The sequence below is a fragment of the Psittacula echo genome (genome assembly GCF_963264785.1).
Source record: "Psittacula echo genome assembly, chromosome: 7".
NCBI lineage: Eukaryota > Metazoa > Chordata > Aves > Psittaciformes > Psittacidae > Psittacula > Psittacula echo.
In genome coordinates, this window is record NC_137740.1 from 46,206,670 (window position 1) to 46,220,641 (window position 13,972).

Genomic DNA, 13,972 nt, shown 5'->3' on the forward strand with positions numbered 1-13,972 from the left:
AGGGGAGTGAAACCCTGACAAGAGACATGAAATGAAAAACACGTGTTGCAAAGAAAAGCTGTCCAGGGGACAGAAGACCACAGTGTAGCTCATTAGATGCTAAAATAGCTGTTACTTAGTCTGATATAGTGACCACGTTATTGTGCTGTAAAAAAACCAAGATAATTTCTAAGAAGTGCAGGATATGTTTTGTTGTTTTGTCTTTTGGGGTGCTTTTTCTTTTCCATAGTGATAAGGGCAAACCTGTGGTTTTCAGGCACTTTTTTTGATAGGGCATGAGAGGTAGCATAGGAGCTGGGTATCAGTTGTTCCAGGTGTATCCTCTCTGAAAGGGCTACGACATCTCGCTGTGGACTGTTGGTCTGAGAGACCTTGTGGGTTTTGCCTGCTGTTGTATGGGTGGTCTCCCTGCTCTGTTACGCAACTTGGACTTTCTAGCTAGTATAAAAGGAGTGGGGATATGAGCACCCCCTGAGGTTCTAGATGTGCTAAGAAAGGAAATGCTTTGGGGCTAATGAAAACCCCCATTGTGATCAAGAGAATAACTTCTGTTGTATGATAGTAGCTGGCCTGACACACCTACAGATCCCATTTCTGTGAAATGGCTTCTCTTGTAGAGGCTGATGTTTATGCCAGCAGGATTCTGTGTAGGTGGATTTCTGTGTAGAAATTCATGTTTTGTCCCATGTGCTTTAGCCCCAGAAGTATCACGGTTAGGCTATATATGACATGATCAGACAGGGAAAGGCTGCTTGGTTTGTTCCCCCTGGACCTATCAGGTTTGGGGTTTTGTTTTGAGCAATCTTTAAAAACACCACCAAACAAAAAAAAAACCACCTTCCTTAATATTTTTAACCTGAAAATGCTTCAGGGTCCTGATTTCTAGTTCCTTTATTTGGGGAAAAAACAGCCATTGGATCTTGGCACTCCTAAGGTGAAAAAGAATCTGAAGCCACATTATACTGCTTGTGGAAATAATCCATATTCTTCTTGTGGGATCTTTCCTGTCAGATAAAATGATACCTCCACAGCTGCTCTGTTTGGGGGCGTGAGGTGATGGGACACCAGCACCTGAGACAACACAATTTTTGCTGGCCCCTGTATGTACAAATTTTACTTTGCATTTCTTTTCTTACTTTATCCACATTTTGTGCCTCATTTTCCATTTTGCAGCTGTAGAAGCTTATGCTCGGAAATTGAATGAGATTGTTCCTTTTGCTTCCTTGCTCCTGGCTGAACTCTCTGCATATGAAGCCTGCCTCAAAGTGAAATTGCCTTGAAATAATAAAAAGGGATTATACAGCTGACTTGGAGTTGAAAGAAGCCTGATTGGGAGCCTCTTTTGCTCATTTCTGTTAGGTTAGAAACAGAGCCTTCTGCAAAGTGAATTTGTAATGGCCTAAATGGCCAGTTTGTAGCCTCTTGTTCTTGTCTTTGTGTTAGCCTTTGGCTTAAGTAGCTCTTCCGCTTCAGTTGTGTTTACAGCTCTCCCAGACAGGGCACAAATTCAGGCTCTGATTTGCTCGGCTGAACAAGCTGTGTTCTTACACAGTCGTGGAATAACTTAGTTTGGACGAAAATTCTGGAGGTTGTCAATTCCAGCTCCCTTCTCAAAGCAATTCCAACTAAATAAGGTTGCTGAAACCATTGTCCAGTCAAGTGTTGAGACTCTGCAGGGATGGAAATCCCACAGTCCCTGTGGTGCCCTGTTACAGTATTTGACTGCCCTTCATGGTGAAAACTTACTGTATTGTATTTAATTGGTATTTGCCTCATTGCATGTTCTGTTCACTGTGTCTCATCCTCTGCCAGTGTGTCTCCAAGAAGAGTGTCTTGTCCACAGCCTACTGCTAGGTACGGTACAGGCCGGCAAGATTTTCTGTAGGCCTTCATTTCTTAAGCATGGACAAACATAATTTTCCCAGCATTTCCTCATATGTCTTCCAGCTTCAGTCTGTCTTGGTGATACTGCACAGGACTCGATCCAGTGTGTCAGTGGACTTGTACTCGGTGTCTGAGAACCAGACACATGAACCTTTGCTAGAGATACCTTGCTTTATATCTACATGGAATTGTGCTCATAGCAGCGTCATGTTAGTAGTTGATCATTTTGGCACTGACCACTGCTTCCAGCTCTTCCCTCTTTATTTTCACCTGCTGAACTCCCAGCTTGCAGTAGAAACTCTTCAAGACATTTGATGTTTTGAATTAAGAATTTATTAAATTCACCTGGAATGCTTTACACAGCTAAACTGCTGGCTCTGTGGAACAGTCCATTGTTGTTGTGAAGGAGACTGAAAGGGGTTTCTTGGCTTGAAAATCCTAAAGCCTCCTATGAACAGCATGTGCAGAGCCAGGTGGGTTTTGCTGCTGATCATTATCACATGCATAGTTTGACTCAGGCAGAAGGTGTTGGATAGTACTCTTGCCCTGTCAGTCTGGCTTCTGGGAGGAAGAGGAAGGATACCAAAACTGGGAGGCAGCAGATGAGCCAGTGTAACCCAGGTTATAAATGCTGACATACTAAAGAATAGGAGACTGTGCTGGAAAGTGTGACCTAGGGGGAGATGCTGTCTAAGTTAACTGTCTCTGCATAAGATGCAGTGATGTGCTGGAGAAAAAGTTACTGTGATCCCTGGTAGACACTGAGATTGCAGGTATGCGGAGCTGGTGAAATTGTGTGTGTGGACTTCAGAGTCCCAGTGAAGGGACAGAGAAAAGTCTTGTGTCTTCTCCATCTTGTTTGTGGCTGTTCCTCGACATGCAGGCTGCCACAGAGTGCCACACTCTAGCTCTCTGTTTTTACCCTGTGTCCTTGTGCAGTTGATAGAATCCTGCTTCTCTAGCTTATCTGATAATGCCTGTGTCTCATGTAAGCAGTTAGGATTTGTGCATGAAGCCTGACCCATTCATTTAGTATACAGTTCCACTGCTTCTTGATGGTAAACAGTTAATGTTTTTCTTTGTTAAACAATATGAGAAACATTAAAAGGAAGAATTCATTTATCTCATTTAAACTCTTACCTCAAATGCGCATTTTTTTTCTACTCAAATTAGTTGTTTGGAAAGTAAAGGAGTGTATGAGTAGATAGGAGCAAGCCAAGAGATACCTTCCCTTGCAGGCTGTCTTGTCTGCTAAAAAAGAAACGTGCTTTCAAAGAGCTAGAGGCTTGAAGTATTCTGGTTACGGAGCAGTTCTGGTTTTTGTTATCTGCTCTTAGCTGGATTGCAAGTAGAAAGATGTCATTGGCTTGGGCTGGAGGCAGATTGGAATAAGATGCTTTTTCTAATAAGATATCACTGTCCTAATATTCTGCTTTTCTCCAGATTTGGGTGGTGTCTTTTTGAAAGTAACTCTGGTCTCTCTGTATTTGTTCTTGTTTTGTATTTCTAGCCTGTATTTGAGAAGTACTAATATTGGACTGTGACAAGGAATAGAGACTAGGTTGCACACTTGGTGATAGATGTCAGTGAAACAGATTTTTGTGGCTCTTGTACAAAGTGTGTTGCTGTCAGTGAGAGTTTCTACAGTAGGTTTTTGGTAGGTTGATAGGGTTTTGATCACATTTTAGAGGAGAAGGGGTAGTTCATTAAACCACTGTGCTATTCAACCCATATTCAGCCCATCTAACATAGAGAACATTGCTGTACACATAGCACCTCATCCAAACCCACATTATTCTTAAAACCTCATTAGTGGACAATGACTTCTGTTAGAATCATGCCATGTGCCACTGGGAGAATGGGCTGAGGGGCATTCCTCCCAGATCCTTGGAGCTGCTCGTTTCTCTTTGCAGTATTTCTGTAAGTGGAAGGGCTGGTGCCAGGGCAGCAAACGGAGAATTAACTTGCTCTTGTGTGGGAACAGTCACTTTCCATGTAGATGAGTGTGCTTCATTCTTTAATTTGTGAAAAATCTAGACAAAAGTGTTTGGAGTTTTTTGCATGTTACAGAAATCTTGGACCTTGACAAGGTAACAGACCTGTAACAGCTGTAACATCTGTCACAATAAATAACAAATTGGAGTAAATACAGGCTAGTGTGTTTGGTTGGTTTTGGTTTTTGGTTTCTTTTTTCTCCATGCCAATTTTGGTTTTCAGACTCTCTCCCATTGGGTTGGTGAAGTGAAATTCTTTTGGAACTTCAGGACCAGCTGCTGATAATGCTGTGTTGTGTGCAAGTTGAATGTGGATCTTTCTGAAAAAGGGTAATAATTTTCTACCAGTTCTTTTTGGGAGCCAATGGGACAGTTCCTGTTTTTTTCTATTGTGGCTTATTTGTGAATTCTTCTCTTCAAAAGTGTGAGCCCAGCCTTATTTGTAAATTGTGGTGTAAAATATTCCCAGAGTTTATCTGAACGCATGGTTTTTATCTAATGCTGTGCCAGAGAAAGGATGAATTTGGGTAGCTCCAGCTAATTCTCCTCTAGTTTTATGTCATAATAAAAGTTCTCTTAAAAACCAAACATTTGCCTTAGAAGTTGTAATTTTTCCTGGTGTGAAGTTAAATATTTATTTTTACTGTTACATGTTGAAGGAAACCACAACTCTTCAGAATAATAAGTGCTAGATCCAGAAGCCACTAAAGTGCACTGAAATAAAGCGATTTTCATCACTGCCTATGCGCTACCGTTCTCCCATTTTGCTTAGTCTAAGACTGGAGAATAATCCCATTGATCTCAGGGAATCTTTAATTGTGGAGAACTACTTGTCAAAATGAGAAATCACTCATCAGAGTTGGAAATAAGAATGTGTCCACTATTTGCACACAATTTATACATTTATTTCACTTTTTTTATGAGGGTAATATTTTGAGAAACCCCTTTAGGGTTAACTTCTGTCATTGGCCTGTTGCGAGTCCTTACTTCAGTCTTTTTTATAATTTTGTCTCTGTTTCCTTGTTTGCTAAATGGTTGCAATATGTTGTTGCCATTAATAAACTGCTATGGGATCTAAGAGGAAAACCTCTGCATTTTGGCCACATACAGTGTGGTAGTAATTAAGAGCACACCACTCAAGTTGAGTATAATACTTTTCACCAGATATCAACATGAAAGAGAAAAGCGATGTTGAGAAAAGGATTAGCACACACAGTCACTGAGAACCCATTTCTGTGGTTGTCAGACCTTTATTTCTCCCTGTGTCCATACATCATGGTTTCCATTTTCAGGAGGTTAAGTCAAGAAACTGCAGAGTTGTAAGAGCATGTTTTGCAGCATAAGCTCCATGAGCTTACCACTTATCCAGCAGGCCCTTGTCTGCAGTTGTACAGCCCTTGCTGTGCTCCCTGTTCTGGTATGGGTCCCCTATTGAGTACCTGTATAGGTAGCACACAGTCAGGGTTTGCACCATGCTGCTCTTTGAGCAGACACACGTTCTTGTAGCCTGCTCCCTCTTTCTGTGCTGCATATAGCACTGTGCTGCACAGGCAGCCTTCAGGTGGTCACTTCTTTGTTTTTAAAGGTAAGTTTCTATGTAACTTCTCAGTCAATATGAACCATGCGGTGTTTTGAAAGGTAAGACAGAAACAGCAATCCTAATCTTGCTGCCCTTCTATGGACTGTCTCCCTAGCTGTGGTGGAGAACCTCTGACTAATTTTTAAGGGGTTTGGATAGTACCATTGATTTTTATTTTTTTTTCCTCTTTATTTTCCTCCAAATGTAAAGAGAAGATTTTATAAACACAGTTATTTGATCTGTGTTACTTCTTGTACCCAGTGAGGAAAGCCGAGTGTGGAGGTGGATTTGTCTTTCATGTACTACTCCCTAGAGGGTGCCATACACTCACTTTCCACACTCCGGCTTGTAGCCAAGTGATATTGCAACGGATTTTGTGGCAGCAGTGGGGATGTTGCACTGATGTAAGCTTTGCTGCTGTAAGGTAAGAAGAAAAAAAATGAGATAGTTCAATGATTTGAACCCCTCTTGTATATATATATATATATATAACCATATGCTACTCATTAGGCAGTTTGCACTGACTGTAATTTAGTACAGGTGAGAATTGATTATGTTGGTCAAGGCTAGCTTCATGAGAAGGAAATAAAATTTCAAGACAAAAAAAGCTGTGTGTCATTCAGGAGCTGTACTGATCAGTTACTGCAGTAAATGCCTGCTTTCCCAAGTCACTAAGGAGCAACTGGTGGAAACTAAAGATATACAAAACCTGTGTACTTCTGACTGTCTTAGAATCACTGAAACCTTAGTGTTTCTCATAGTTAACTATTTTGAAGCAATGCTTTGAAATACAGTGCATGAATGTCTTTAAATGACTGCAAGAGGCTATGTTATGAGTGAAAGTCTATTTATGGTTTTTAGCAACTGTGAGTGCATAAGTTTTCTTTGATATAGGTGTGTGATCATCCTGTATGCTTTAAAGCTTTTTTTTTTTTTTTTCCCCCCTTCCTCAAAGCATGTGATGGCACTGCTTCAACCTAACACTGCACAGTCTCTTGTGGGCCACTGAGCTGGATGGGCAAGCTTTGGTACATAACTGTGTTGGAAGAGAAGATGGGACAGCTCCTCAAGATAGGTTCTCATGGTCTCTCAGACCTCCACTAGCAGCCTGGAAGTAGACAGCAAACAGCAGCTAGTATTGGAAATGCTGCCTCTGTGGCAGTGAGATATGCCACTATAATGTGGTATCTGCTATGTTGGTTTAAGGACACAGCCATTAGAAAAAGTGCATTGAAAGATCTAAGTTTATACAGTTCCTTAAGCATAAGATGTGCAAGGAAAAGGAGGCACATGAATAAAGGCTTCTGTCATCAAGCAGACTGCCATGAAACTACCTCTTGGAGTACTTTGTCTGTCTGATCTGGGTCTCAATGCTGGTTCCTTGGAGGCTGGTTAGGATTCCACTGTGTGTTTTGAAGTCGCAAAGCTTGAAGAAAGACTTTCAAACTTGTGTACATTTTTCTTCCTCTACTTTCCTTTTCCTCTGCTTCCAAGTCTTTATGAAAACAAATACTGGAGACAAGGACCTTTGTCTCTGAAGGAAATTCCCTTTGCTAAGAAGATTATGTCTGTCAGCTATTTTTGTTTTGGAAGGGTGATGTGGGATAATGTGCAGAGATGACACAGTAGCACACCAAAATGCGAGTGACCCTAATCTCTATCAAGGCAGAGATTGTAGTTTTGTTGTATCTTGCTGGAAGTGCTTGCCTGCTACCTGTATAGGCTACACCTTAACAGAACTTTTACCATAACTGTGGGTCTGTGTGTAGAGCTGTGGGTGATGGCCACTGGCCACGTTGCTTATTTGTTGTTGGGAGCTGCTCATCATCTGTCCCAGAATGATGTATGCTGAATAGTAACTCACGTAGAATATCCTTGAGATAATGAAAGACTTGCTCTACTCTTTCCAAGAGAACATTTCATGCTTTAAAACAGTCGGGACTTGCAGGGAGTCTGACTCCAGATATGCTCAGCCATATACTGTGCATGTTAGTGTGCACCAGAACATCACCTGGACTAGAACCATCCCAAGCTACTTCTGATTGAGTTATGCGAGGGAAATAGCTCACCTGGCAAAGTTTTGCACTATCTCTGATGATTTTCAGTGAATGGACATTGTTTTGCGAGTTTATTAACCAGTTAAAATTTAGGTAAATGGTCCTGTGAGTCAGCTTCAGAGTGCCAACAGATTGCTCTCTGTGACAGTAAGTTTGTATAAATCTGATCTATAATAGTGAGTACCTTGCTCAGCTGGATACTCGGGCATCCTTTAGTAAGCCATAATGGTGGCATGGGTGTTATCTGTAACAATGCTGCTCTTGTTATTTGTACTCTCATGCTGTCTTTAGTTCCTGTTGATGGCTTGGGGCTTTTGTGGGCCAGACTGAACAGACTGTTGTAAGCAGTTCTAGGGGCGTTCCTGTTTTTGTGGATGGCTCCTGCAGTCACCCGTCATTGCTGCTTTAGGATCTTCATGCTTCAAAAGCTTCTGTGTAACTTCTCAGTGCCTGTCACACAAACACATCTTGGGGAGGAGGGCTTGTCTTCCGGAGAAGGGTGCATGCCATCTTGAGAGGTGGGCAAAATGTTCTAACCTGCAGCCATTCTCCTTGCCTGAGGAAAATGCAGCCCCATCCAGGGTTGGAAGGAAGAATCAGTGTTTCATTTGGAAAGTCACCTCCTCACTAAAGGATCTCCTCCAAGAACTGCCTTTCTCTCTTCCTGTTTGAAACCCTCAGCTGAAGACCGGCATACCAATAGGTTATATCCTGTTTATTCAGATGACACGAATTCAGATGTCACAAAGAGAAAGGAACATTAATGGAATAAAGAAAGCTGGGGGAAGGAAACAAACTTTTTTAATGTGATGTGCTAAGGAGGCGTGAAATAGGAGTGTTAGAAAATGTTTGGTAGCATCTTTAGAAAGTCTTGCTGTGTGCAGAAACAGAAGTGCAGGAAAATTGCAGAAGAGAAATAACTCAGGGCTTGGAAGAGGAGGGTAAACTCTCTGCTGCAGACTGCCTGCTAGAGACAGTTTACCTCTTCAGGCCCTGGCTGTCCATTTGCAGAGATGGCATCTGTTTCAGGTAGAAGCTGAGGCCAGATAATGGGTAGCTGTCAGCTCGAGGATGCCTCTGAACTCCGCTTTCTTAGCTCAGACTTTGTAAGACACGGCAAATGAGACCTATTTCTGCTCTTGCACAGCTTTATTGCTGCACAGACCCAGCCCTTGGAGTTGCCAAGGACTGGGTCACTGAAGTCATCTGGGTTAAAACAACTGTTTTGCCTCCCCAATTCTTTGTTATTATTGTTTTTCCATTGAGGTACCTTTTAGTGGTCTGCTTCCCAGCCTGTTCCTGTAAACCATCATGCCAGTGTTAACATGGCTACTTAGCATAGCTGAAATGAGTGGCGGTTAAGAATGGAGTGAGAGTGAGCAGCAAATGGATGGCTTCCAAAGTGGATACTCATTAGCCTAACTTGTTGCCAAAGTCTTTGTAATGGGGAATTCAGGAGTTGCATGTGCAAAAGAGTATTTTGCTTCCAGGGGGTTTCACTGAATTCAGTGTCTGGATTAAAGTGCTAATTAATACAAAATAGTGCTTGGTGCCTCACTGTAAATGTAGCTAACACTGTTGATAGTCAGTATATAAACATAAGGTATGCTAACATCCCTGCATTTAAAAAACAAAGCTATTGGTACTGTGTGTGCGTCCAGGCACTTTTAATGGGTGGGGAGGTTTCCTTTCTAGTGATAGCTCATGCTTCTGTGAAATTGCCTTAAAACAGAAGGGGGGTTTTAGCTCTTCAGTGGTTTCTTTTCCCCTGTGCTGTAGCTGCTTTTTCAGTTCTTGAATTTTGATCAAGGCCTGGAGGCTACTTTTAGCTGTCTTTGGCTTGTTTATGTTTTTTTGGACTAAGTGTCATCTTTCTCTCCCAAGAGATGACATGCCAAGATTATGTCATTCCTACTTGTATCTAATAATAACTTAATTACAAATAATTGTAATGAAATCACTTGGGCCACTGACAGAGAATAGTTCAATCCAAAGACCACTGAAATGGATGGGATTCTTTGCCAAGAGTGAAGCAAAGCTTTGGGGCAAGCCCTGGGGTGCTGTTCCATGTATGCGTGCACGCACGCGTGCAACAGAGTTGAGCTCTGCTATGGAAACCAAATTTCATAAAACTCCTGCCAGCTCTCCCAGCTGAATGCTGGTGAATAAAAGAAGATGCTGTACAGACAGACAGGAGATGCATTAGCACCCCCCAAGGTAGCAGAGCAGTTGCCGTAACAGCCAGCAACAGACGTTATCCAGGCCCATATTGCTGCTGGAATTAAGAGTAGGAATGTAGGTCTCCCAGCTGCAAAGTGCATCTTTTGTATGGCCAAAGTGTCAGTCGCAATTCTGGAGTAGGCAGGGGACTGATGAAAACATAAACAAGAGCAACGACATCAGGCAGGATTGATGATTTGATGCAGAAATTACCCAGCTGTGCCACTGCACTCTTGTAATTGCATTAGAGAAGCCAAACTAACAAGCATGATATGAGGCCCCTCTGCAGGGTGTGCTGGTGGATAGGCAGGGACATCATGTAAGTGTGTGAAGTCTGTGCCTGGTGAGATCCAAGGGGAAGAGCCAGGTAGGTGCATTGACAGATCTGTGGGTGAGCTTGTGTTTTGCCTACTGGTGCTGCTAAATATTTTCTATATGCACTCAAAGCAGCTTACTCCAAGGAAACAAAGGCAAGAAATAATGGCAGTGAGTTTGTTGCTTTCAAAGGACAAATTTGAAAGATTTAGATTTTCTGGGAAATGCTTTAATTAAAATGATGATGTCTTTTGCCAGATCGCTGAGCAATTAAGCCCTAATCAGGCTCAGAAGAAAGTATTTCCATGGAATGTTTTCAGCACAATTCCTGATTGAGGTTGTGAGGAGGAGGAGTATTTACAAAGATCTCATTAGCAGACATCATAAGGTTGCTTATGTCCCCATGGGAATTGATGCCAAAACTTTCATGGCCTTCATTAGAAATCAAAAGCCTTTTGATGCAAGGTAAATACAGTTTGGGTGCACGTGTAATAAAGTTATACATATTAGCTTAAAAGCAGCTTCTCTGGAAACCCTATTGGAAATTCTTAGTTTTCCTAATGTGTAAGAGAAATCCATTTTCTGTAGATATTTTTAGTGCTAACTTCCTCTCAAGTGCTATTATCTTACACACTCTACCATTAATGCTTGTTGTGTTTCCCGGTCAGTCATGTGATTGCTAAGCATCCCTGCCTGCTTTTTGAATGACTTGTCAGGCAGGAGCCAGAAAGGCAAGTTGTTTCTGCTGACTGCCTGATTGGCAGCTGATTCTTGCTGCCTGAATTCCGACTGATAAAACACTAAACTTCTTTCCTCTTACCCTCCTTGGAAGGTCATCAGTGTTTGGTTCAGTGTGAGACCCCATCAGCAGGGACCCTTCTCAACACAAGCCTCCTATGTAGATGTAAAAATGTATTACTCTGCAGAAGGCACGCAAGTGTGGGAACACACAACAACTACACTATTGAAAGGCATGTCAGAGCCGCACGCTGCTGTTTCTCATTGAGCCACAGCTATTTTAGCATGAGCTGGATGAAGCAGTCCGCCTTTCTGCATTATTTTTTTAATTTCTTTTTCACCACTTGTTACATTTACGACTCAAATGAGCTCTCTGTGCTTCAGAAAACTGCAAGAAATTAAAAGATTAAGCAGATCCCTCAGTGAGCTTAAATATGTCTCTCTTTTTTTTTTTGTGGCAAAACACCCTAAGGTAAAGTATTTTAAAAAGATGATGAGAGCTAATTAATTTCCAGATATTTGCTATTTTGCTACATATGACTGTTTAAAAAAGGTATTTAAACTGATGCTGGCAGTTGTTGTGGATGCCTCTGTGTGTGTTTAATGAACAGCTGTCTCTTTTGAACTAGGAATTTTAATACTTTCAGTTCCATGAAACTGGAATCAGAGGAGGCAGCTGATTGTACAAGAGAGAGAGCATGTTTTCTCATGTGTATTCAGAAGCAGAAAGGGAGGGAGAGGGAGAGAAAAGCATCGTAATATTGCGTGTGTTTCAGTTCCAGCAGATCAAATCTTTCCTCTATCTGCATCCAAGCTATTTGGTTGTGATCAGATGATCAGAGCTCAAGGAAGTGATTGGAGCGCGAGCTGGCTGCAGCTGCACTGTAGGCTGTTTTCAGGGACAAGGAGCCACTGTTTTTCAAACATAGCATAAGCATAGAAGTTATTTTGTAGGCTTCAGGATGCAGATATGGGTTGTGCTGCCAGCATTGTTCTGCTCCAAGCCTTTCGTTCTGTGGTACAGAGGAACTGTCCACATATCTGCAGGCGACGACGGCAAGAGGAGTTGTCACATGAAATTCTCCCGCTGGATAGTGATGATGAAATGAGCAGACCCAGGACTCTCATCATAATGGTACGGTATACTTTAATCAGCAGAGATGCAGGAGAATTACTATTACAGATGTTAACATGATTATTCTTTTCCTCTACGTATGTTGTAGAGAGAGAGCATTGCCAGGCTATTTGTCACTGTAGGTTACTTTGCTGGTAGATTTGCTGTCTGTCAAACAGAACTGGAATCTTACTTCATAGTTGAAGCTGAGAGCTATACGGAAACTCTCTATAAAGTAAATGTTCTGTTAGTTAATTGTTGGTGGGGTATGTTGCTATTTGAGAAACAGGCAACACTGGAGCTGGTATTGTGGTTATGTTTTATTTCAGACTTGGAATTCCAAGCAGCAGACAGCTTAGGAAATGTTTACTAAGTCTGTTCATCATAAAAACAAAAACAAACCCAAAAGCCAAACAAAACAAGACAAAAAAACCCTTTCACCCAGGATGCTGTTGGAATTTATATCAAATTATATGCAAATAAACTCGTATATATCTTTCCTGCAAACTGTTTGCAGCAGTAAAATGTTTGCTGGATCACTGCTTTCCAGCTTAGTGACTTGCCTCCATTCTTTAATGAAGGGGGGCTTTGAAAGGCTTTTGGTCTTCAAGAGTCATTTTCTTTCTGAATTAAATTGGACAGGTTTTATTTTGTGTTGGGCATATAGTAAGTACAGTAGGCTTATTAGGAATAAGTGACAGGGTTGTTTCTCGTTATAAATCACTGTTTCAGAATGAGGAGTACACTTACTGCTTAGTTACCACTGCCCTTTGCCAAATATACTTACAGTGAACATTTCCAGAACCCTGGAGTGGCTTAAATCCAAGGTGGCAATGATATGATACTGTGTGACTCCCACTTGATAAAGATTTTACCAAGATACTGGAGATAGTGGTTTTGCCAGTTTGTCAGGACACTCACGTGTATCATTCAAGTGTAGAGATTTATTTATTCTTTTAATTTTAGGTATAAAGTATGCTATGGTGAAGTCCAAAGTTCATCCCTCTGATGCCCCAGCTGTATTACACAGGGCACGTAGTTCGAAGTGGGTGATGGTAACATTAGAGAATTTAATAGCTGTCATGAGATCTAGCAATGGTTTGAATAGAGCATTGCTTCCCAAAGAGTGGTGTGTGATGCAGTCATGGCAACTATAGTAGCTAGGACCCAGTCCAAGTGGTGCTTTATGTATCAGCTGATGGTGTTAGCCACTGTATGGGGGAGGCTAATGGTCATAAGGAGGAAAGCGATGGATTTCATCATTGTGAAGCTGATGTTTAAGCTTCTTTACCATGGGGGATTGGAACTAGATAATCTTATGGTCCTTTCCAACTCTAACTGTTCTATGATTCTATGCTTCTTTTGCTTTAAAATCCAGTATGTGTAAAGCAAAATTTTTTTGTGTATTTTTTTTTTCTCCATTTAATGGTGAAATAAATGACCTCAACAATATTTAAACAAATGACTGTCTCCTTTCTGGTAGTAGTTTCAAGCATAATGGAGTGAGAAGGGCCTGGAAGAAATTGCATCATGTCCGAGTATGGATCATCTCTGCAACTTGCTTAAGTCCTTGGCAGAAAAGGATAGTCTTGGGTGTTGTGGCAGCAAACAATGTACCAACCTCCCCATACCCAGATACAGTTAGCAGCAGCTTGAGTTACAGTTCTTTGTGCAGTGAATCCTTGGAGAACGAACTCTGAGAACTACAGCAAAGGTCCATGGGCTCTCAGAGAAGTGAGGCTTTACTGCAGCATAGAGGGAGCTGTGGAAGGTCCACCACCTTGCAGAGCTGGCAATACCCAAATGGGAGTCACGCTGGTCAGATGGTCCATTCCTTGCTGCCAGATGTGGACTTTCAGGGATTCCCTCCTCGTCTCAGACACATCCACCCATTGTGCTAATAGGAGCTTTGTTTTCTGAAGCAACAGTTAATGCCCTGGTATTTGTCCTGTCAAAATGCTGTTCTTCCCCAGGAGAACTGTGGGGTCATTTTCTCCCCTTTGAGAAGAGGAGGAGGAGTGGTTTGGCCCTGTCACGAGGCTGGTGTAGGTGCAGGGCAGGCACTTCAGAG

General features: G+C 41.8%; 1 protein-coding gene across 3 annotated transcripts in view; it reads left to right on the forward strand.

Moving 5' to 3' along the window:
* DOCK10 (dedicator of cytokinesis 10) overlaps positions 1 to 13,972 on the forward strand; it is a gene marked incomplete at its 5' end in the record, with an annotated part of 158,152 nt that overhangs the window by 16,670 nt on the left and 127,510 nt on the right. Inside the window, one exon of one of the 3 annotated variants that reach the window (XM_080622389.1) lies at positions 11,758 to 11,922. The exons of the other annotated variants lie outside the window; for them this stretch is intronic. Coding sequence (XP_080478515.1) covers positions 11,758 to 11,922 — 165 coding nt within the window. Of the gene's footprint in view, positions 1 to 11,757; positions 11,923 to 13,972 lie in introns of those variants that run through there. 3 annotated transcript variants of the gene reach the window in all.